General features: G+C 48.8%; 1 protein-coding gene across 1 annotated transcript in view; it reads left to right on the top strand.

Annotated features, from left to right (window-relative positions):
- CAPN14 (calpain 14) overlaps window positions 1-24,193 on the top strand; it is a 58,262-nt gene extending 34,069 nt beyond the window's left edge. Inside the window, exons 6-24 of the mRNA XM_045884354.3 lie at window positions 686-804; window positions 941-1,077; window positions 1,734-1,908; window positions 2,540-2,605; window positions 4,797-4,882; window positions 6,091-6,165; window positions 7,233-7,396; window positions 8,307-8,470; window positions 8,989-8,997; window positions 10,903-11,108; window positions 12,043-12,079; window positions 12,573-12,629; window positions 14,134-14,191; window positions 16,802-16,866; window positions 18,567-18,635; window positions 19,273-19,351; window positions 19,956-20,072; window positions 20,406-20,461; window positions 22,792-24,193. Coding sequence (XP_045740310.1) covers window positions 686-804; window positions 941-1,077; window positions 1,734-1,908; window positions 2,540-2,605; window positions 4,797-4,882; window positions 6,091-6,165; window positions 7,233-7,396; window positions 8,307-8,470; window positions 8,989-8,997; window positions 10,903-11,108; window positions 12,043-12,079; window positions 12,573-12,629; window positions 14,134-14,191; window positions 16,802-16,866; window positions 18,567-18,635; window positions 19,273-19,351; window positions 19,956-20,072; window positions 20,406-20,461; window positions 22,792-22,818 — 1,766 coding nt within the window. The 3' untranslated portion in view covers window positions 22,819-24,193. The remainder of the gene's footprint in view (window positions 1-685; window positions 805-940; window positions 1,078-1,733; window positions 1,909-2,539; window positions 2,606-4,796; window positions 4,883-6,090; window positions 6,166-7,232; window positions 7,397-8,306; window positions 8,471-8,988; window positions 8,998-10,902; window positions 11,109-12,042; window positions 12,080-12,572; window positions 12,630-14,133; window positions 14,192-16,801; window positions 16,867-18,566; window positions 18,636-19,272; window positions 19,352-19,955; window positions 20,073-20,405; window positions 20,462-22,791) is intronic.
- Window positions 24,194-24,802: the final 609 nt, after the last annotated feature.

The raw sequence follows: 24,802 nt of genomic DNA, 5'->3' as shown, positions 1-24,802 counted from the left end.
GAATGCCAAAACTTGCCCAAGGATAATCCTCATTACCAGTTTACAGGTCTAAGTTTTGTCTTGGGGGAATGTGCTCACTGTGCTCTAGACCCCATAATGAGTCCTTTTGGGCACACCAGTCACTAGATGCCCCAGCTAGAGTCTAAGCATGCCTGTCCTCATCCCAACTTCCTTTTTAGGGGAATAGAAAAAACCCTTGGCCACAAAGGGGAGGCACAAATGTAGAGACACTTGTTCCATAGACAGGGATCATGGAGCCCAGAAGCGTTGAGGCTTCCCCAGAAGAGCATAGATCAGTTACTTTCTAAAGTGCTTTGACAATTCCTTTAAAAGGCAATCCAGCCCCCGCCAAACTTGAAGGCAGGACTTTAAGAAAAGTTTGGTTGTGTTTGGGTCCAAGTTCCTGAGGATGTGGCATTCAGGAAGCTAAAATCTGGTCCAGGAATATGGCTTAATTCTTGGTGTCAAGTTGAGATCCCAGCCAATGCTCCTCCCCTCCTTCTGCTCACTCACTGTCTTCCTCCTCAGTTTTTCTTTCCCTTCTGCTAAACGGGGCTACAAGCCCAGAGAGGAAAGCAGCTGGGACTAGGCATTTCTTGCATGTAATGTCTTCAATAGATTCACGCAGACACTTGCAGAACGTAGGAAGTACACCCATGCAGACGCTATGCGCTCTCTGGCTTAGGTGATTGCTGGTTCTTGGCCGCTTTGCAAGCCCTGACTTTGCACCAGGACATCCTGAGCCGTGTCGTTCCCCTGAATCAGAATTTCACTGAGAAGTATGCCGGCATTTTCCAGTTCTGGGTGAGTAACCTCCTGGTGCCCCAGCCTGGAGGAAGCCATAGGAAAGAGGGTTCTTGGAAGAGTCATATTTTTGCCTCCTGGGCTGACCATCTTCCACGGCAATCTTCTCTCACCGGTGGGCACTTTCTCCTTCCAGTTCTGGCACTTTGGGAAGTGGGTGCCTGTGGTGATAGATGACCGACTCCCTGTGAATGCAGCTGGCCAGCTGGTGTTTGTCTCTTCCACCGACAAACACTTGTTCTGGGGAGCTCTTCTGGAAAAGGCCTATGCTAAGTAAGACAATCACCAGAAATATTTTCCCTCCTCTCCCCTTCCCCTCCCTTCCCCTCCCCTTCCCCTCCCTTCTCCTCCCCTCCCCTCCCCTTTCCCTTCCCTTCTCCTTCCCCTTTCCCTTCCCTTCCCTTTCCTTCCCTTCCCCTTCCTTTCCCTTCCCCTTCCCTTCCCTTCCTTCCCCTTCCCCTTCCCTTCCCTTCCCTTCCCTCCCCTCCCCTCCCCTCCCCTCCCCTCCCCTCCCCTTCCCCTTCCATTCCCTCCCCCGTCTCTGTCTTTCTGTCTCACTCCCATCAATGCTGGGAGAGCACAAGAGGAGGCAGGTAAATTTTATGAAGTGAAACGCTGAGGCATGGCTCAGTGAATATAGAAGTGATGTATTCAGAGACTCTTATGTAGAGTTTACCCCATCTGAACGAGCATTTGGGAATTTTGCCTTTCCCTAATGGATGGAGTTGTTTAACAAGGATAGGAACTCAGCGTATACGCTTTCTCCTTTGCCCCTGGGATGGAAGGAAGGAGTAGCGGGCACATGCCCAGGGAAGAACCAAGCAGGGGGGTCACTAGACTCATTTGGACCATCCCAGGCTCCAGGATAAATGGCTTCTACTCCAGGATAAATTCCCTTCTACTCCCATGCGTACTCCTTCCCTGGGCAGGCTCTCTGGCTCCTACGAAGACTTGCAGCATGGACAGGTGTCTGAAGCACTCGTGGACTTCACTGGAGGGGTGACGATGACCATCAAACCTGCAGAAGCCCCCGGCAACCTCTGGGACATCCTAACCCGAGCCACCTACAGCAGAACCCTCATTGGCTGCCAGACCCACTCAGGGGTGCGACTGGGCTCTGTACCAGCAGTGTGTCCTCCCTGCTCCCGTCCCCTTCCTCCACCAGCTTCTGCTCTCACCTCGGGGCGGGCCCCCAGACCCCCCTCTAGATCCTGCTCCTAGAGTCCTGCTGCTCAAACCCGAGCAGCCAAGCTGAGCCCTGGGGGCCGGCGAGGCCACAGTCGAATGCAGATGGTGTGCAGACAAGCGAGCTAACAGTGACTAAGTGTCAACCAGGTGCAAGGTGCTTTACTAGCACAACTTGTCTTTACTGCCTAATTTAGTAACAACCAAGAACGTGGGACTAGAGTAGGGAGCCCTGGGCTCAGCCCTGCCTCTGCGAGCGACCACCACGTCATCCCATGTGATGGTTTAGCAGCTCCGAATCTGAGTTTGTCCTCTGTCCAATGGGACGGGAATCCCTGCAGAACGGCATCCTGACTTAGAGGCTCCAATGAGACTGTGGATGCTGAAGAGCTTTGACAACTGTGAGGGCATAGCTGGGTCTCTCCCAGCCCTTCCCATAAGCCCTTGCTCCAGCCACGCAGGTCCCCGTGCCCCCCCCCCCCCCCCCCCCCGCCGCCCTCAATAAGCTGTATACAGCAGTGGGCTGACAGGAGCTCTCTTGTCTCCACAGAAGGAAAGGGTGCTGGAGAATGGGCTGGTGGGCGGCCATGCCTATACCCTCACAGGAATCAGGAAGGTGGGTGGAACCAGCCCCTCTGTTTCCTGTTGGGCTCCTCCTTCTCTCTCAGGGCTTCTCCCAAGGCTTGGGTGAACACTACTTGCTGGGCCCAGTCTAGGGGGCAAATTCTTTGCCGGGTTTTATAGGTCCTGCCAAAGCAGGTGGTGGGTTCCTGCACCAGTACACCTGTGTTCTGGAGTGATGTGGTGGGTCCAGCCTAGCCTGGGCCACCTGCAGGGCACCATCCCAGCCCCTCCTGCCCTGGGGCAGCCCTGCCAATCAGCCACCCAGCCTGCTGGGCCTCACCGCCCTTCCTCGAGGCCCCCTTTGCTCGGGGCTGCCACTGCCCATGGCCTTCACATCTGGGGCTTCCTGCCCAAATTCCCACTTCTTTCTCACACACTCCTTTCCATCAGCCTCCCGGGTTCTTTCCATGGCTCTTCATCTTTTGAGCTGTGCTAAGCATTGAAGGAAAGATGAATCAGACAGGGACCCTGCCTACACAGAGTTCACAGTCAGGGATGGAGAACCATAGGTAAGAATGGTAAGGAAGCAAGGTAGAAAGCGGAGAGAAGAAAAAATAGATGAAAGGCTTTAGGGGCTCAGAGGTAGGAGAGAACACATTTGCCTGATTGGGTTGGGGAAAGTCAGGAAAGGCTTTGTAGAGGAGGTGGCATTGAGCTGGCCCTGGAAATGTCAGTAGATGTGTCTGAGGGAAAGGGGCACTCCTGGTGGACGGGGCTGCACGGAGAAGCATGGGTCCATCTTACAGAGCCTCCGATGTCCTCTAGACAGGCTGATGTGCCCAAGTCCTCCAATTCCCTTTTACTCTTTCAGATTTCTTGACCTCAGCTCCCACCTGACTTCCTCCTCCTCCTCCCAGATCTACATCAGTCATGTTTGTGTGTGTGTCAAGAGCTTTTCATGAATTCTCATATTTCTTTAACAAAACTTAGATTTTATTAATAGAGTCACATGTTTATGTCCATATTTGTTGTATATTTATTTAACATAATTAGCACTTACTGTGTGCTAAGTCTTGTTCCAACTTCTTCACAAATGTTAACTCAATCCTCAACACACCCCTGTGAGGGGGCGTATTAGCGTCCTGTCGTAACAAATTACCACAAACTGCAGGGCTTCAGACAACGGGAATTTATTCTTTCACAGTTCCAGAGGCCAGAAATCTGAAATCAAGCTGTCATGACGGTCTCTGCAGGTTCTGGGGGGGATCCTTCACTGCCTCTTCCAGCTTATGGCGGCTCCCAGCATTCCTTAGCTAGGGATGGAGAGCTCCAATCTCTTCCTCCATCTCCGCATGGCCTTCGCCCTCCCTTCCTTTCCCTTCTCTTATCACTGGGTTTAGGACCCACCCTAATCCAGGGTGATTTCTTTTCTTTTTAAGATTTTATTTATTTATTTGAGAGAGAGGAGAGAGTGAGCCAGAGAGCTCAAGCAGCCGGGTCAGGGTGGGGGTGGGGGGTTGCGGCAGAGGGAGAGTGAGAAGCAGGCTCCCTGCTGAGCAGGGAGCTCGACCATGGGGCTCGATCCCAGGACCTGAGCCAAAGGCAGACGCTGAACCGACTGAACCACCCAGGCACCCCTTCAGGGTGATTTCATCTCAAGTTCCTTAATTTTATTATACCTGCAAAGACCCTTTTAATAAGTAGGATCACACTGGGGCACCTGGGTGGCACAGTTGGTTAAACATCTGACTCTTGGTTTCAGCTCAGGCCGTGATCTCAGGGTCGTGGGATCGAGCCCCGTGTCGAGCTCTATACTCAGCTGGGAGTCTGCTTGGGTCTCTCTCTCCCTCTCCCTCTGCCCCTCCCCGCTGTGCTCTCTTTCTCTCTCTCTCTCTCACTGAAATAAATAAATCAATCTTTAAAAATAAATAAATAAATAGAGAATCACATTGACAGATTTTGGGTAGATCTATCTTTGGGGGGCCACCCTTCAACCTGTTACAGCAGATGTAGCTATTAACTTCACTTTCCAGATGAGGAAACAGACCCAGAGAAGGGAAGTAAGTTGTGCTAGGTCTCAGCAGCTCTAAGAGGCAGAACCACTTTCTCTTCTCCCCACGCTCAGGGCCTTTGGTCTTCCACTTCAAGGTCTCATCTGGCAGGCACGGATCTCACCCAGATGGCTGCAACATTTGCATCTGGCACTCAGCCCAGCCACCTAAATTGCTTCTCGTTTTGCGCAGGTGACCTGCAAACATGGACCAGAATATCTAGTCAAGCTGCGGAACCCCTGGGGCAAAGTGGAATGGAAAGGAGACTGGAGTGACAGGTGAATGCCCGGAACGGGCTGGCAGGGGTGAGGACGGGACAGGGCAAGCCTGTGAAGGAGGCTGCTGTCTGCACACAAATTCAAAAGTGTTCTTTGGTCTCCAGCTGGATCGGGAGAGTGTTCTGGTTGTGAAGGTCAATTGCTCACATTTATGTGATGCTTAATGACATATAGACGGTTTTCTCATTCATTATAATAATTGAGCTAATGTTTATTGAGAGCTTGCCAGCACTGTGCTAAGCATTTTGAATTTATTTTTCCTGCCCTTATTTATTTAAAAGTAAAAATTACCTTGACTTCAAATGTGCAGAGACCTTCCTTAGGAGCAGTCTGGCATATTTCCTTCAAGCACTTCGAATATTTATTATCTCTAATCCTCTGAACAGTGCTCTTACTAGGTAGGGAGTTTTATCTCCATTTTACTGATGAAGAAACTGATACTTAGTAAGCAAATTACTTAAAGGTCTTTGGAGTCGAATCCAGTGTTCTTTCCCGGGCATGGTTCAGTGTGCTCTTGGGCCCATTGAGTCAGAGGTAGACAGATCCAGATTGGCCCCGACCTTCTGGTTCCATGTCGTGACCTCTGGGAACTCTGCTGAGATCAGAATACGATTCCCTGGGTCACCTTCCAGGGATTTAGTTTCGGGCAGGAGTCTGGGCGACGTGAGGGCTCACCTCGTTTGCTCCTCCCAAAGGCGCCCGGGTCATAACCCTGAGCTGCCTGCTGTCTAGCATCTGAAAACAATTGTTTTTTATATTTTTAGTTGTTTATGGTGGAGAAGTAATGCAGGAAAGCCTTACTCCCTCGTGGTCCGACATAGAAGTTCAAAATGACAGGCTTGAAAATACATAGTACCGACGTAGGTTCAGATGCACTCGGACATTTCATAACTTTGTGACTTCAGGACAGTGACTTAGTCTCTTTTAACCTCTGTTTCCCAATCTCTAAAATGGCAACAAAAATCTCTGCTTTGCAAAATTGTTGTTAGCCTTAGGTGAGATCAAGTATGTGAGGGGCCTGGCCCAGAGCTTGGCGCCCAGTGAGGGATGAGTTACTGTCACATGTTGTTTTTTGGAGATGGAATGTGAGATTTAGTTGTTTGCAAAGCAGCATGAAGAGGAGAGAAATAATGACACTCTCGAGCATTTACCCCATATCCTCTACAATCCTTCATTCCCCACGGAAACACCCCCTTTTCTGTTTTCAGCTCAAGTATGTGGGAGCTACTGAGCCCCAAGGAGAAGATTCTACTGCTGAGAAAAAGTGATGATGGAGAATTCTGGTATCTGACCTGGGGACTCGGGAAAAATGCCCTGGCTTACATTTGGACAACCAGCCTGCAAATATTTACTGGGAGCCACACATATGCCAGGCACCTCGTGTGCAGAGATCGTGAAACCCTGATAGGGGCCCACAGCCCCTGCAAACAGTCATGGTCCCTATGATGAGTGCGGTGATTGCTGGCAGAGCGTGGGGGTGGCCGCCTCCTTCTCCCTGACTTCCTCCCGGTCTCTTGTATCACTCAAAACACTCAAACCCAAGGTTTTGTCTTTCCTGGCCTGAAAGGGAGATGAGGAAAGAAGCCATAACTATAAACTATAAGCCACCTCAGAGCAACATGGCATGACTCCCACCCACCCCAAAGCCACTCACCCCTTTTATGAAAAGCCACCAAGACGCCTTGAGCTGATGCTGTTTCTGGGTGTCTCAGGCGAGCCCCATCTGCTCCCCTTTCCCTTCGCTTTTGGTCCTTACTATTAACCTCCACCCTTGTTCCCATGGGCCACTCTTCCCCCATTCTGTACTCTTTCTAGACTGCTGTGACCCCTCTCTCTTTGGAAGTGGGGTCCGGCACTGAACTCAACAGCCTGAAACTACTATTAATTTCCACTTTACAGATAAGTAAACTGAGCATCAGCCAGTGCAGATAGCATGCCTTGGGTCGCAAAGTGAGCAGGGGCTAAGACTTTTATCAATGAATAGTTGAGAACTGACTTGTGCAATTATTCTTGAACATTTATATCTCAATTGGCTAGCTAGGAATGCCTCAGTTCAGCTTTATCATCGCAATCAGCAAAGCAAGAACATTTTCCCCAGGCACGCTTTGCAGGAAGCTGCTTCCAGTGACGGGCTGGGGGTGGGGTGGGGTTTCTCGATGGCCCACCTCCCCTGATGCCTCCTCACACTCATCTAGCCAGCCCCACTCTCCCGTGTCCCAGGCCAGCTCAGCGGGACAGAAGGGCGAGGTCATGGGGCTGGGGCTGGTGGGGCTAGTGGGGCTGCTTGATTCCAGCCCCCACTTTAGTCCTGATGAGTAGACATTGTGCTGTGCCCCCTTCCTCTCCACAGGATGACACTGAGGGACTTTAAAACACATTTCATGCTTCTGGTCATTTGTAAACTGATCCCCGGCCTGCTGAATCAGGAGGTGGGCCGGAGGTGGGCATGCACCATGCAAGAGGGGAAGTGGGAGAAGGGGAGCACGGCTGGTGGCCGGATGAAGTCGCCCCGAGGTAAGCACGTGCACAGGAACTGGGGCTCTTGGGGCTAGAGTAGCAGCTTTGCCAGCAAGGGTGGGGATGCGGGCACCCTGTGGGTGGTGGTGGGGCCTGCGCCCTGCACGGGGCATCTGGCTGAGTGTGAGGGATTTTGCTGGTTGAGCCGTGTGCTCTGGCCCTGGGCCGTGTCCTCCTCAGCCCCAAGAAGCCACAGGCACACATGCATGGTAGAAGTGGGGGTTCAGTCTTTGGTTTTAGGACAAGGCCATTTCTATGCTGAAATAACCACCCCTTAAAGGCAGGCTTGAAATAGTCATTTTATCCTATGTATCAGGCCCTCCTTGCCTGGAGGTCGGTGGTGAAACAAAATCAAGGATTCTCAGCTCACCACTTACAGGAGACAAATGTGTCTGAATTCTCAAAATGGAGAGATTTGGTCACTGTGTCCCTTTCTCCGCAATGGAGGTGCTGAGCCATCTCTCTGGAAGGAAAGACCTGTAGGATATGATCTCAGTGGGCCAGGTGCCCTTGGCTCTGGCTTCCCCCTCTCACCACAGAGGTTCCCCCAGAGGCTGAAGCTTGGTCCCTGTTAAAATGCAAACCTCCCTGGGATCATGGACCTGTTCTCCTCGGTTAGTTAATACAGTTCCTTACTCAGGCAGTCAGTGCTTATGGGGCACAAAGTCTGTGCCAGGAACCATGCTGCACAAAGGGGCTACAGTGATGAGAAGAGCTTTCAGTCTATGTGTCTGTAGGACACGGGGTGGAAGGGGTGGGATTGGAGGGGGGAGAGAGGGGAGGCTGAGAACCTCACTCTGTCCAGATGGACCTTGGGGTGGGAATCTCAGGGCAGGTGCCCTGCGTCTGTGGGAGTGTAAAGTTAAGGACCTGGGGGCCTGGCTCACCTCACTTTGCTCTGCTCCAGACACATTCTGGAAGAACCCACAGTTTCTGCTGTGTGTCTGGAGCCCTCAGGAGGGCAGGAGTTTCCCGATGCCCTGCAGCGTGCTGGTGTCCCTGCTCCAGAAGCCCAGGCACAGGCACCGCAACCGGAAGCCTCACCTCGCCATCGGCTTCTACCTCTTTAGGGTGAGTGGGCCTCCAGGGCCTGCGGCCTCGTGGGGCATCTCCCACCACTGGGCATCCTTCCTCCCTGTTTCCAGTCCTCTTCACCATCTGTCTCTGTCTACACGCAGATTTGGGTGCAGACCTTGGCTCTGTCCCTTGGGAATATGTGATCTAGAACACATCACCTGCTGGCCCTTGAGCATCAGCTTCCTCATCTGTAGAGTGGGGACACTGATATTTATGCAAAGGGTAGACCAGAAGGCCACCGCATGCCAGTGCTCCTCATAGGGCCCGGCACGCAGTTCATACAATCAAGACCGCTGTTCTTTTCCTCTCCCAAAAAGTCAAGATTGCCTTCCATCATCCTTTTCCAGAATTCCTGATGATGAGTTAAAATGTCACTGACTAGAACAGCAAGTCTTATGGGAGAGACGGGGGCCCTTGGGGGAGCCTTCTTACATATCAGCCTCCGTTCGTTTGTGCTTATGGAAGAGTTGCATTCCCTGCCTAATGAGGCCTCTCTTTTTTCTTCTTTTCAGTTGAGCAAGGTGAGTGCCACACTTGACCAGCTGGCCCTGGTTTGGAGTGATGTCACATGTGAGGTTCAGCTTGACTGTAGCAGCCTTACGTGAGGAATCGTGAGCATGTCCGGCAACAGTGCCGAAGGGATGGGCACTTGCCGTTCTTTTTACCCAAGGACCCTGAGAAATCCTTCTGCCTCTTTGGGGGGTCTCTGAGCCTGGTGTAGAACCAATACATGTTAGAATTTATTAAATCCCTGTGTGAATACCTAGCACTGATATTGAGGACCATCCTGGCGTCCAAAGAACGGTAAATCACAGTCTTAGAGCCTGAGTTATGAAGCCCATAGTAAAACAGATCTGTAACATATGGGACATGAGGAGACCATGCAGCCCCCCTCCTTAGGGACAAGGGACAAAGGCTTGGGAAAATGGGACAGAAACACAGGCAGGGGACAGGAGCAAGTGTGGCTCTCATGTGCAGTGGGAGCCTAGAAGAGCAGCTGAGAAGGCTGGAGGGACCCCAACCTCTGCGAGCGTGGAGGCTATTATTTTGTTTGCCAAAGTAAACAGAAGTGGAAAACTGAATTTTCTCAAATTAGACTGAATCGAGTAAAAGGGTTTTTGTAAAAGAAACTATTTCTGTATTAGGTGCCTTGGGTCAGTTTTGGATTTTTTTCCTCCTGTAGGAACACTGAAGGCTCCCAAAGTTTCCCATAATTTTTTTTAAGTTATTTATATCATGCATATTTCTAAATAGAATTTGGGTCAGCCTACAATAAAACTGTAAACAGAACAAAACTATAAGCCAGTTAAAAATTTAAATGGCAAGAAAAAAGTCATATATGGATAAGGTAAGCAGTTGAGTCTACAGGGAACGCTAAACCTAGGACAGCTAATATGGCTGATTATAAAATTTAGTTCTGAGATTCCCAGTAGCCAAGGCAAAAATGGCAACAGGATGAGTCTCTAGTTCTTATTGTCTGATAAAAGAAAGCATGCATCATCAGGAGATACATTTTATTTCCTTAGCCTTGAGTGGAACCTGCGAAATGTTTTTATGTAAATGGGTAATGTCTTTGTTATCTATATATAAACTGGAGTGAAGAACCAGCACATGGTCCTCTTCTCCATCTACAACCCTTGAGTGAGAGCAAAGGGGAAAGGCAGCAAGAGAGAAAGATAGGGAAATAAAGGAGGGAGAAAGGAGAGAGAGAAAGAGAGAAAATAAGAGAGGGGGGGAGAGAGAGAGAGAGAGAGAATATGAGATAAAACAAAAACACATGCCCAGGCAATGTGAGAAGTAGAGCCTGATTCAGGTCTTCTGAACTTTTGTCCAGTTCTCTTTCCCCTTCACTGAGATGATGTAGAATGTCCAGTTTATCTGTACGTAGCTGTTTTACTGTAGGTGGGGAGAGGTTTGGTGGTCCACCAGTATCTGTGACCATAGTCATGTCATAATCAACCTTGAAATTGCATCACGTACATGGAGGCAGCATCAGGGAGTGTAAAAGACATGGACTTTGGAGCTCAGCTGCCCTGCATTCCAACGCTGGCTGGGACTCTTACCAGCTAGGTGACCTTGGGCACATGACCTAACTTGTCTGAGCCTCAGACCCTTAACCGTAAAATGGAAAGTGCGGACACAGTGACATTTCTCACGTCGTTTGTATACAGCATTGTTTTTAATGTAAAGTTAAATGGATTGACATGTGGTTCATCAGCCCCACTTAGGATTCCAGCAGTGGTGCTCATTCCTGACATGTTGTGTTTTATCCTCTCCACTCCTCACCCCTTTATCCTTCCACTGGAGCAGGTTGGGTTTGGCTAATCAGAGACCACCTTCATCCTGTCTCCTGGCCAAGGACCCCAGGGCTGGCTACAAGCCCTGGGTATCATCTTAACTGGGGCTCTTCCATCCTCCACCCACAGTACTATGGTGACCAGAGGAGACTGCCTCCTGAGTTCTTCTGGAAAAATGCTCCCCTAAGTTGGCCTGAAGCATTTCTCACAGAGAAAGAAGTGAGTCGGGAGCTGCAGCTGGAGCCAGGGACATACCTCATTGTGCCCTGCACCTCTGAGGCTGGCCGGGAGTCAGAGTTTCTCCTGAGGGTCTTCTCTAGGAAGCACATCTTTCAGTAAGGACACAGGACTCCCCTGGAGGTTGGGGTCCCCTCGGGCCAGGGGAGGTATGGAGGAGGAGGTGGAAATGGCAGAGGATGGGGTCTGTGTGGCCAACACAGGAGAGGGGTAGGGAGAGCAGGGAGCTCCCTGCATGGAGAGCACCCTTCCTTTCTTCCTCCCCACTCTGCTAAGAAATGAACAGTCTGCTAGACATTCAAGAGAAAAAACTAGACTAGGCCTGGCCCCTGCCCTCCAGAAGCTCAAGGCCTGGAAAGGACAGGGACGTATGAGCAGTGATTTATGCTATACTATGTCCAGTGCAAGCATTTATCTACACAGGGTGTTAGCAGAACATCGAGGAGGAGCATCTGAGCCAACCTCCCATGGTCCTGGGGGAAGCAGGGGTGGCTCTGGGGAGGTGTTAATTTCTAGGAGCTGCATAGGGATTGTGCACATGAGGGGAGGCTGTCATCAATGAGCAGGCTCAGATCCATAAGTGTGTGCAAGTGAATCAATAGACATACATCCCAGCCCAACTTCTTCTGCTGCTTAGGATTGTTTTGACACGACAGTCCTTCAGTGCTTAGAACCCAGTTCTCTTTCTTTTTTATTTCATGGTTTGGCCCTATGCAGTCTGACTTGGCCTCGAGCCTCACTGCCTGTCCGTGCTGATAGTATATATGAGTAGGAGTCATTTGGTGTAGGTGGGGACAGTGAAAGGCATGCCCGGCGTGGAGATGAGCAACAGCCTGGGGGCATGTGGGGAGCAGTGTGTGGGGCCACGTGGCTGGACTGTCCATTCCAAGGAGAAGTGGGGGGAAAGGCGTGAGAGTGGGGCGAGCCCACATGACAAATCAGCTAAAGGACTTGGAAGATGTGTTCCCAGGGGAGGGGGAATATTGGCCAAAATGCTCTCAGGAAGTAATTCTGCCTTTTGTTTTCCCTCAGTGAAATTGGCTGCAGCATCAGTGCTGTCTTCTCTAAGGTGCGTAGGCAGGTGGCATTCCACGCGCTGGGACCGTTTCCAAAGGACGGTGGGCTTCTCCCTCGCGTTCATGTGTCGGGGGAAAAAGTCTGCAGATCCTGAGGACCCTACTCTATGGCACCCATACTCTGTTTTCTTTTGTGCCCTACGAGTCCCTAGTTCTGCTGTTTTTACACCAGGAGAACTGCCTTTCTGGTCAGGTCCTTGTCATGGAGGGCCCAGAGTGCCCGGTACATGAGTTATACATCGACTTGCTTCTGCTTCTTTCTACCTGGTGTTTCTTTTACCCATTGCACTGTTTGCTACTTCTCCAAAGCCAGTGAGAATTGGAGAAACAAAAGATGTGTGAATGCTGTGGTAGAAAACTTAAGACGGTGCTCAAGGTGCAACTTACAGATTTCTGGGGCTTGGGGGTCATGAGACATTAGTGTGTGCCTGAGCATCCGTTCATCCAGGTGAATGATGAGGTCTTTCCATGTGTCTGTTCCTCTAGGAAATAGTGGACCAAAATGAAGGGCAGGATGAATTCTTCACTAAACTCTTTGAGAAGGTAAGTTGGCCAGGGGTGGTGGCGAGCAGAGGGCAAAGTGGGGGACAAAGTGGAGCATAGAATTCCATGGAGGATGTGTTTGCAGCTCCCTGACCCTGGTACAAAGTGTGATGTAAGGCTCCTGTTCCCCAAACTGCCACTTTATATTCAAGTCCTCAGGTTTTTAGACAAGTAAGTGGAAGTGGATTGTCTCCAGAAGGCTCCTGTAAAATGCATATCTGTTCTTGAAAGTGACTTTGATTAGTTGTAGGAGAAACAGCTTTAATCTTTGATCCCTGAGAAAATGGAATATAGAGTTTAGAATCCGTGTTGGCAGTGGGTGCAGAGCATGGTAATGACAAGCCCCAGGGGCCTGGGGGAGACCAAGGAGGAAGACCCCTTGGGTGGTCACCTAGAGAAGGGATAGGGCTGGGAAGAGGGCATTAGGGAAGAGGAGGGCCTGGGGCTGCATACCTGGTCCCCTTGTGGCCTTTCCTTAAGCTGACCCAGATCAGGAGGCCAGTGGTGTGAGGTAGGGCTCTGGAGGCCACTCTGTCCCTAAGCTGCAGGACCCTAGATCCGTTGAGGAATAAGACACAAATACACTAGAAATCTGGCATCTGACAGCTTAGTGATGTCATTAAAACTACAAGGGATGAGCTCCTTGTGTTGGCAACTCTCTGGATTTAATTCACAATGTGCCTGCCCCCCAGTCTTCTCTCATATTCACCCCTGGCATTTTGCCTAATGTAGCCAGAGAGGATAGTCAGAATCTTACCTGTGTTGTTCATAAATGTTTTCCTCCATACCAGGGGTTTCCAAACAGTTTCTGTTGCAGTCCTTTTATCAAATGGAATCTCATTGAGAACCCCAATATATATAAAACAGATAAAAATGATATATTATGAATACATATCTGTTTTATAAGCTCACATTGATGATACTTACATTTCATTTATATTTTTTAAGGTTAAATTTTTTTTTTTAAGATTTTATTTATTTGAGAGAGAGTAAGCACAAGCAGGGGGAGCAGCAGAGGGAGAGGGAGAAGCCGGCTCCCTGCTGAGCAGAGAGCCTGATACGGGGCTCAATCCCAGGACCCCAGGATCACGACCTGAGCCGAAGGCAGACGATTAACCAACTGAGCCCCCCAGGTGCCCCTTTAAAGTTAAATGTTAATGTAAAGGGTTGCTTCTGATAAACTCTAAAATTAAAACTTGGAGCCTTGGCTGAAGATCGCTTATTAAGAATAAAATTCAAACCAAATTGTTTGCTGAACTCCTGAAGCATCTTGATGAAACTCAGTTTGACGAACACCATTATTAGACTGTTTCTTATGAGTCCTGTCCTTCTGGGGTTCCCTGGACTTGACACCCGGGCTCACCTACTCTGCCCAGAAGTGGCGTATGTTCCGTGCTGAGCAGGTGTGGGGGTGACTTCCCAGCTCTCTTCTCCCGCAGCCCCTCTGCATCTAATGAACCTTCGGTAATGATAATTTTCTCCTGCTACTCTGCTCCCACTTCAGTATCCAGAAATAAATGCAGTGCAGCTGCAGAAGATCCTGAACCACATGACCTGGTCAAGTGAGTATTTCAGAGTCATCCTGTAGGACTCAAGGGGCACGGCTCTTCTAAACTCCGGGTCTACTCTCTTTCCCCTGTGGGACACATGAATTCCTACACGAGGGTCCCCTAAGCAGCGGTGTCTTACACCAGGGTGGGTCATATAGTAGTAAAGAAATTTATATAGCTTGGAAAATAGATTTTTTGTTTTTGGGGGGTTTTTTTGTTTGTTTGTTTTGTTTTTGCTTTGCTTTGCTTTGCTTTGCTTAGTTTGGGTGTGTAGAGATACATGGCTGTGAAAATAAAGATTTCTGATGTTTTGCTAGTTTGGGAAGAATATCTGAGTGTTTCTTTCTTGGCATATAAATTCCATGTGGAAGAACTGTACCCAGCCTGGCATATAAATATTGTATTTATGTATAATGTAAGTGTTGACTAGCCCTCCCAGGGAGCTTTCTAATGAACTCGTATTTAAGTTGACCAACCTTCAAAAATTTGAAGGAGGGGAGCACATCCCCTCAGAGGGCTGCAAATGGCCAGTGTGGATGCCCTCATATGAAACTTGAGATAAATTATTACGAAAGCTTAAAGTCCATGGAAAATTTTTATATGTATATTTCAAGTGGAAAGATTTCTCCAGGGAGGAGAATGAATTTCAAAACAAAGAAAGTAAACCAAACAATTAACAGGTATTTGCCACCTAACATATGTGATTGATTCTCCTTTATATGAAGCCAAGACTTCAAACCCAAACAAATTATAGTCTAGGGTGTTGTATAACTCAGGGCTTGAAATAATTTCCAGATGGTTCCTCAAAGCCAAATTCAGGTATTATAAAAGAGCCAGAAGGAGAGATTCTAGAAATTATAGAATATAAGAATCCCCCCCCACTGACACACACACCCTGGAAAATAAATTCTAGGGAAATTATCTAGAAGAGAAAGTTTGAGCACATTTATAATTTTTTAAATGTTTTGATCACAAGTATGCAAAGTGGTTTTCCAAAGAATGTGTGGACAGATTGCTTTCATTTAGTCGTATGAGAGAATTTTTGGATTGACAGATCAGAGAACTACTGTGGTTTTGGGCAAAATACTTGGTAAAGTATCTGATGGTAAATGATGACATGTGGGTTGGGAAGTAGCAATATGAGATGTATTCACAAGTCTGATTACCATTCCCAAGAGTTATATAAATGTGAAACCAGAGGGATAAATCTATGTCATAGATGAGAGTCTAAGTATAGATGAGAGTCCCTGGTTTCTACCCTTGGTCCCCTTCACTTCCTCAGGTTTTATCAATGACTTAGAAGAGGACATGGGAGGTGGGCTTATCAGATTTGCAGATGGCACAAAGCTGGAAGGAATCATTAATATAATAGATAGCCGAATTGAAATTCACAATGCTCATAAGCTGTACCCAAACCAAAAAATGAAACAGAGTCAGGATGATAATTAAAAACTGTCACTTCATTATTTTTTAAAAATTGATTGCCTAAGTTCCTGGCAGACAAGATCTCAGTTTTGTGGCAGTTTATATGAAAGATATCTGGTTAATATAGTTGACCTGGAGCTTAACACGGACTCACAGTTTCAAGTTGCTGCTAAATAAGCTCATCTAAATTCAGGCTATATTTAATGAAAATGTTTAGATTTGTATTTTTGAAACTGCATTCCAAGGAGTATTAGACACTATGAAGTTTTAGGAAATGTTCCATGAAATAAAAGGGATTAGACTCTGTGGTCAATTGTGCTCGGGGAATTCTGCATTAAACAAAAACAAAATTTCGATGCTGGCTTCTCGGTACCATTATATGCTAAGATGCATGGTGAATGGATAAAAGGGTCTATAAATACAAAATATTTCAAATATAGTTGAACTCAAAACCCCTTCTCTGCAGAACATCATCACTGGAACATAATTTGGGAAATACAGCTTGAAAATTTGGGAAGTCATAGTCCCCTTGTACTCTGCTTCATTAAACTGCAGTTCAAGGAGTGCATTCCGGTCTTGGTACCACATTTAGAGAGAAGATGGCAAAGCATAGGGTCTAGAAGAAGGCAAAGAGAGTTTAGAAGCCACATTTAGTATGGAGAGGAGACGTTGAAGAGCAGACATATGCCTGTCTATGCCTTTCTGGAGGCAGAAGTTGGACCAGGGACTGAACTTTGCAGGAGGTTCCTTTGGAAGTAACATAGATTTCTCCTGACTGGAGCTATGCATCCATGTGAAAAAGCAAACACCCATAACCGAGAGACTGTCCACCGAACATCTGAGGAAAGGATCCCCCAGTTTAGGTGGAACTCGGACAGATTGATCTCTCAGCTCTCTTTCGGATTTGGGAGTCCATGACTCAGCGCCTATGTCCTAGGTACCTGGGGCTACGTTCACCTGCCTATGGTGGAAGCAAAGCCAGGCTGTAACCGGCTCATCTCTGCAGGGCTTTATGGTGCTCTTTGGGTGTAGGAACCACCACTGAGCCTTCTCTCTGCTGCCCTCTTGTCCTTACTCCCCACTACCCCCAATAAATGATGGTCATTGGAACCTACAGGTGGCCTAGACAGCTCAGCCTCTTCCCAGCTGTGCCGTCCTAGGGCCACCCCCATGCACACTCTTTCTGTCCCTCTGCAGGTCTGGGGAGCGCCCAGCCTCTCTTCAGCCTGGACGCCTGTCAAGGGATCCTGGCCCTGCTGGATGTATCTTTTCAGGTTTGTGGCAGGAGGCATGGTGCTGCTGGTGCAGAGCCTCGCACTGGGCCGTGCTGCCTGGGTTTGAATCCCAACCCAAGCGCTTCGTAGTCGTGTGATCTCAGACAAGTCACGTAGCCTGGTTGTGCCTTCAGGCCCTCATGTGCAGCGTGGAGATGCTATTAAAAGCTACTCTGTAGTATCAGTGGGAGAATGCACAGAGCAGTGACTATTAGCTATGAATAATAAGAATCTTATTTGCCGACAGTGAGGATGAGGCGGCTGCAGGGGGTGGTGGTTAGGAGCAATCCTCTGGGTAACAAGAAGCTGTTCCAGGAGCCTCAGGCTCCCGACTTTTGCAATTGGTGACCAGGCAGTGGCTGCTCCCATTTACAGAGCAGGAAATCAGAGGTCAGTAAGCTCAGTGGCATGCCACAGACTCTGCTTTCCTGGCTCTCAGCCCTGTGATGTTTCTAGCAAACCCTCTGCCTTTCTAAGTGGACAACTTAATCACAGTTTAATTATCCACGGTACAGAGGGGCACGTAGAATGGAGAGTGTGAGGTGGGGGTTGCAAATATAAAAGCTGTCTTTGAAGAAACGTTGCAGAAGACAGCGTGCGGCAGTGGGCAGGTGTGCCGGCATCGGAGGAGGTCCCAACCTTACCACCGGCTGCATGAACTTCAACAGGAGCATCCTCTCTGAGCCCCCATTTTATCATCCATTACAGGGGGAGAGTGAATACCTACCTCACCTAGGAAGTGAAAATGAAGTGATGTAGGACAAGTGTATAACTCGGGCTCAAAGAGAGGTGTGTGTGGTGGTATGTTGACCTGGTCTCCCTGATGCAGAGGTGTTTGGACAATCATTAAGCTTTTAACTTTTTATAAAATGACTAAATATGGGCGCCTGGGTGGCTCAGTTGGTTAAGCGACTGCCTTCGGCTCAGGTCATGATCCTGGAGTCCCGGGATCGAGTCCCACATCGGGCTCCCTGCTCAGCGAGGAGTCTGCTTCTCCCTCTGACCCTCCCCCCTCTCATGTACTCTCTCTCATTCTCACTCTCTCAAATAAATAAAATCTTTAAAAAAAAAAAAGAAAGAAAGAAATACAGAACCTCGGGGTGCCTGGGTGGCTCAGTCGGTTAAGCGTCTGCCTTCAGCTCAGGTCATGATCCCGGAGTCCCAGGATCGAGTCCCGCATCAGGCTCCCTGCTCGGCAGGGAGTCTGCTTCTCCCTCTGACCCTCCTCCCTCTCATGCTCTCTGTCTCTCATTCTCTCTGTCTCAAATAAATAAATAAAATCTTTAAAAAAAATGACTAAATATGAGAGCCACCCTGTGACAGACTCCTTCCAGAAGTTGGTTTTAACAATAATGGGGAGAAAAAGTTACTGTTTTTTACTTAAATCACATCAAATTGGCTGTGTCAAAATATCCTTTCTCACTGAATGTTAGCTGTTGTTGTCACCAACATCCCCTCCATCATCAATCTTCTCCCAGTGCAGCTGTGTTTCTGGCTCCTTCTGTCCCTTCCTAGCAAGGGTGAGGGAGCCCTGGGCTGGACTGACCAGCCAGCAGAGGCCAAGCAGGGCTATCAGACGGGGAGCAGGGCTGTCCACAAATTACACTCTGTTGTGCGGAGGGCCAGTTGCTGCTCCCAGAGGTGTGAATGCAACTCCCCTAGAGGCTTTGACCTTAACCCTCTATCAGCTTAATGCATCCGGTACTGTGAGCATCCAGGAGTTCAGAGACCTGTGGAAGCAGCTGATGCTCTATCAGGTAAGAACAAATCTTAACCATACCTCCTTGCGGGGGTGGGGGGCAGAGATGGCAGTTCTGCGAAACTGTGTAAGGCACCACACCTCTTTCAGCCCCGTGTACCCCACTGTTCACCCAGCTGTTCTACCCTCCCTTCAGTGCGCCTGCCTTCCCTCTCTCCCAAACCCAGCCTGTTGCAACGGCCTCCTGGATTTCTAAAGTGCATGTCTGATGATGTCATTTCTTACTGAAAGCTTTTTAAGACTCCCCATGGTCGTCAGATAAGGTTTGAACTCTTTAGCATGGCAATTAAAGTCCTGCATCAGTTGGCTTCTTTCTATTTTTCCAGTTCTTACTCACCACTATCCATAGCCCTTGTATCCTGAGTCCAAAAGCTGGCAGCCCTTCAAGGTTTGGAGAATGTGCCTAAGTCAAGTACATTTGGCTATACCCAGGCTGTCTATCCACATGACAAAAAACCACTCCATATCTCAGAAGCCCGGACCCTCTGCCTATTCTTGTCCTGGCAGCAGGCCCTGCTGGCGGGGTCTCACGCTGGCAAGGGTCCACTGCTGCATGGACGCTGGGGCACGGAGGGGCTCTCAGGTGGTGCTTGGACACGCCTGGTTCCTGAGCCTTTGGTGTGGGTTCTTCACAGGAGGTTTTCCACAAGCACAACAGTAACCAGTCGGGATACCTGAACAGGACTCAGCTGCGGGCCGCCATGAGGGACGCAGGTAGGCACAGGCTGAACAGGGGCTGCCAGCCGCACCCTCGCCAGGCTGGGAGGGCAGGGGGTGCATCACTTCTGAAGTAATTCTAATGTGTGGAGTTGCTCCCAGAGGCCCGAAGATGTAGATCTGCAAATCACAGAAACATTTATTATCACTCTCACTGTGGTCACAGCCAACATTATTGAGGGCTGGAGCATCCATGCTCTCGTTTAATCACCCACGCCGAGTGATAATCCCCACTTTACAGAGAAGTTACAGCTCAGAGAAGTTAGGTAACTTGTCTGGAGCCTGAATCCAGGACTACCAGGCCCCAAAGTGGATGTTCTTGACCACTCTTGAGCAGACTGCCTCCTGCCTTGAAGGTCAGGATCCCAGTCGATAAAAAGATCCTCATGCTGGTGGCCTAAGGGGCAAGAATGGGGAGTCGAGATGGAGATAAAGTTAATGGACTAAATAATTAAACAACCCATACTGAACCCCATAAAAGAAGACCCCTGTGTTATCAGGATTCAGGTCCTGCAAGGGGAGAGAGCTGAAGGGGCCTCAGGTGGCGGGGAGGGGGCATGAGGTCCCCAGCACCCACGGCCGGAGTCTGTGTTCCATGCAGGAGTCATGCTCAGTGATGAGGTCTGCCTGCTGATGCTTATCCGGTACGGCGGCCCCAACCTCCAGATAGACTTCGTCAGCTTCGTCCACTTGATGCTGCGCGTGGAGAACATGGAGGGTGAGCTGGTGGGAAGGACGCAGGGCCAGAGGTCCCTCCGCACTCCTTGTGGATTGCCCACCTGTCCCCAGTCAAGCAGGAGGGAGGACAGCAGCCGGCCAGGAGTTATGGGGCATGCTGGCTCTGTGCCTGAGAAACCCGGCTGCATCGCTCCAAGCTCATGTACACCCTGCCTGTCCCAGGGGCAAAGGCCTGAGGCAGCTCGCTTACCCTTGTAAAGTGTGGCCACCTGGGGCTGAAACCAGGTTCCCAGGCGCGGGGACGGAGGGGAGGAACTGGTCGTAATGTTTCCAGCACACGTTAGCTGTGTTCCTTTCTGCTGCATTTTTACAGATGCCTTCCAGAACTTAACCCAAGATGGCAAAGGGATATACCTCCAGAAGCCAGAGGTAAGCCTTTGTCCATGGGGTGGACTCACATCATCTTAGGCAGAGGGGGCCACGGCAGGTCCAGGCTCTTGTGAAGGAGCAGGGTTCTGGGGCCTTCATTCTACTGAGTTGGGGATGTAGACCTGCATTCACTGCACTCATCCGTTCATTCGTCCACTCTTTACTGAGCACTCAGTCTGTGCTGGGTGCATAGGCAGGGACCTAGACCCTGACTCAGGGGACCCAATCACTGTGACCACAATAATGCCATGGAACAAATCCACCCAACTTCAGCTGTGACAACAATACTCACTGAGTTCCCCAGTTACATGTTTGGGAGTGAGTGTGTCTCCGCTGGCTGGCTTGTGATTGGTGGGTGAACTGGGAGCTTTGCTGGAGTACCTTCATTGAGGAAGCTCTGGCTAGGCTGGTCTCATTGTCTCCGGGCAATGGCAGAAGTACAAGGGAGCGAGCTTACACATGCAGGGCCTCCCAGATCAGGCACTTCGTACTCTGCCACTCATTCTGTTGTCTGAAGCAAGTCGCATGGCCAAGCCCACTTCCGACACTTGGGGAAATAGGCACCTCGAAGTCACTTGCAGAGGGCATGGACACAGATTGGGTGAAGACCCAGGCCAGCAATGAACTCCAGCACAGACAGTAATAGGGGACCTGGTCTGAATAGGGCATTTCACAGAGGCATTTCTGGAGGAGGTGACATCAAAGTTGAAACCTTGATGATCAGAAGGAGCCAAGGAGGCAGAGTGGAGAGTAGGAAAGGCTCAGGCTAGAGGGAACAGTGTGTGCGGTCCTGGCTAGAGTAGAGAGAATGACAAAACTGGCTCAAGGTGAGTGAAAAGATCAGGGTCAGATCTTTCTCAGGAGCTGGCCTAGCCTTTCCCCTATGGCCTGGGATTCTGATCTTGTGTGGGTAGCCTCTTCTTGAACCTCATATAGTGGTTCACATGTAATAGGAGCTTGACAAATGTTTGTTGAGTGAATGAGATGATATGCTGATAAGACAAATCTGTGCCTGACACTGATGGTCTTCCCCGATGATTCAAACCCCGGGAATTTACTGAGCACCTACTATATGTCAGATGTGGCACTAGGTAGAGTTTGCTGCAAAGACGTTGGAGTCTGGAATTAAATTGTCTGTTCTTTCTTCGTAAAAATACATCCTCTGTTTGGGCTGCTTAAAAAGGGTCTAGTAAAAGCTGAGGTTTCTTCACTGACCTCAAATGTCCATTTTATGTAATATCTTTCCAAGATATTGGGATCCTCAGTATGTGTCTTGCCTCAATCACAGTCATATTTGAATGTGAAGACAGGATTCACCTGGAGGGAAAAAGGTTAGAATCTTCTGAGCCCATTTCCATCTCAAATCCCCAAGCTCACGTGCTGATTCCAAGCAGTCCCTCCATAGTGCAGTCTCAGAGCTGGGAGAGCAGGACAACATGAACGTGCAGTTGAAACAGGGCAGCCCACAGCCCGAGCAGGCTGCAGCACTGCAGTGTGCCATCATGGGACGAGAACTGGACTGAGACCCGAGTTGAATCCGCAGCACTGCTTGTAACTAGCTGTGGGACCCTAGGCGACTCAACTTCAATATATCTGGGCCTCAGCTTCCCCACATGTGAAATGAGTGAGCTGGTTCTCTAAGATCCTCTTCAGCTCTGACCATCTCTGGCTCCATGAGAAGGAGATCCTCAGGGCCATCCAAGGAAGTTTGTAGGGAGTGGCAGCCAACTTGTTGGAATTTCACGCTGGTTTTCTCTGATGCCATTGGTAACTCCATCATTGTCATCTTCATCACCAACATCAGCAGCAGCAACATTCTGATGTAATTGGCCTGAGGAGTGGTTTCTCCAGAGGTCCCCTCTATTCGAGTCAGAGGGTCTGTTCATCACACCCACATAAAGCTGTCAGACAAATGGGCCCATAAATGTAAACACGTAGAATATGCTCTAATGGATTTCTGCTACCCAGTTGGTCCACACACCTGCACACTGATGTCATGAGAATGCCAAATTGAATTCATGGCAGAAAATTGCATTGATTGTTGAATACAGAATCAGCCAGTATCTTGGGTATCATCATTCACCGGCACCATGAGAAGTCAAGGTTGATTATATTTCAGGTTGATTTATACTTACTACCAGATGGTGTGGTCCCTCTGGCTAAACCATCCATTACTGTCCTGTCTCCATGGCTTCCCAGGAACGAGGGGGAGGAGGTCCCAAGTCCTGTGTCAGGCTCCAGGGTCTAGTGACCAAAAAATGAATCACCCCTTAGCTGGATGTCAGAGGTCTGCCTGAACTGACCGTAATTTGCTTCCCCATTATGTCCAGTGGCTGATGATGACTCTGTACTCCTGAGAAGGCTGGGGCCCTGTCTGCCTTCACCGAGGATGCTGCATATGGCTCAAAGGTAGCCTTCGGCTGAGACCAATCCACACTCAACCCATTTACCGTTCTACAGGACCATGTCTCCAGTCATCATCATCTCAGCTGGGAAGTTTTCTTTTCTGCAGATCTCCCCTTCAGATAGGCAGTGTGCAAAAAGGGACAGGAATTAGCAGAGACTGCCTTGGACTTGTAAAGACCAACTGTCATTCTCAGGGCACAACCTTTTCACAAGCAGAGATGTTACCTGATGTGACCTAAGCAATCTGACTCCAGAATTGGTGTCTTAACCTTTAACAATACTGCCTCCATGGCTGTCCAACTTAAATGACCTTAGTCAAATGTTATCCCATTTGGGGTAAGAGTCTAGGTTTTAAGATCTGAAGAGGGACTAGTATGTCCTTAAACAACTGCATCAGCTTCTAGAAATTGGTGGATTCAGGCTAAATTTCAACTGTGTGGAGGTGGGGTGGGGCTATATTGAGCTTTCAAGAACACAGAAAATGAGAGGATTGGCAGAGTCCAGGTGGGTTGGGCTGGCTCTGGCATTTGAGGTCACTGGATGGTCTTCTGCTACAGTATCTCCAGATGGTTGAATTTGGGGCCGGAACCAGTGGATTTAAAACACTTGAATTCTCCAAGAGCTTCCTGCATATAATAGGTGCCAATCTGTTTACTTGACCTATGGACTATCAGATCCATTTCAAATCAGTCCCCAAAGCCTCTGTGTGCCAACTTTAAAGAAGAACAACCAATCCATGCTATATCATAGAGCTAAGCAGTAGATGGTTGGTATCTCTGATTTTTTGAACTACCATGCTGCCTCAGTTTCACAGCATCCCTCTCAACCCAGAGCCTGGAGGAAAACCAGGGTGAAGACCATCTCCCAAAGTCCATACATTTTATTCACAGGTTAGCAACTCAGAGCCATTTGTTAAAATTCTATTTATTCTTGATTTCCAAACTGTTCTAATAGACATGACTGTCTGGTTTCCAAACCCATAAAAGACTAAAGGAGGAAGCTGAATGATGGGATAAAAGGGTGTCCATTGGCAGAACAAAAGGAAATTTGACAGTCCGATAAATGGGCACTGAAGAAGGAACAAACATTTTCTAAGCATGGCTTAAGGAAGTAGAAAAGTATTTACTTAGAAAAAACTTTATTGATTCCAAATAATGAAATGTAAAATGGTTTTCCATAAAGTTCCAGGCACATAAGGTATTACTGTTTTTATAAATGATGATTATCTGTTATAGGCAAGATTTTTATGTCTATTTATTTGTCAGTATCTCTGTTTTTAGATTCTGCCATTGTAAATATTTGTTTTAATTAAATAGCTATTGCTTTGGTCCCACGAAGGCAATTTGGAAGATTTTTGGGGGTGGGAAGGTGATTCCATCATCTGGTTCATGACACTTGGACTACAGTGTAATAGTTTTGGTTGGTGCCGATGACATTTATATCGAGGTTAATTAAGTCTGATAGAACCTCCCTTCTAGCTTCTCAATCGTCTGAACTGCCCTCCTATGTCACTCATGTGTTACCCTCACTCGCCTGAGTCTATCACTGTGGTAACTCAGATGCCCCACGCCATGCTGACCTCCTCCTCCATTCCTTCCAATGCCCCCCAATGCTGAGTCCTGGAGACCAGGGGCAGAGCTGTTTTCCCACCCAAATATCCCTTCCCCATCCTCTGTCACTCCAGGCAGTGTGAGGCAAGTAAAGATCTGGGACAGGATGGACCGCACAAGGGCCAGAGTGAGGTCAGGCTGAAGGTCTGAGAGGTGGACATCTGCATTTCCTGGAAGTTAAAAGCCAAAAGTTGGATCCTGACCGAGACAAGCAGAAAGTGTGCAAACCCAGTGAAGGATTAGCAAGGAATCGGTCCTCAGGTGCCAAAATAGGTGAGGTCAGGGAGTCCGGGAGGTTGGGTTGTCCACCCATCCAGCGTAAGCA

Source organism: Mirounga angustirostris, unplaced genomic scaffold, assembly GCF_029215605.1.
Source record: "Mirounga angustirostris isolate CCGP_5_RB_7025 unplaced genomic scaffold, mMirAng1.0.hap1 SCAF_10, whole genome shotgun sequence".
In the NCBI taxonomy this organism is placed as follows: Eukaryota; Metazoa; Chordata; class Mammalia; order Carnivora; family Phocidae; genus Mirounga; species Mirounga angustirostris.
This window is presented reverse-complemented; position numbering and strand designations above follow the sequence as displayed.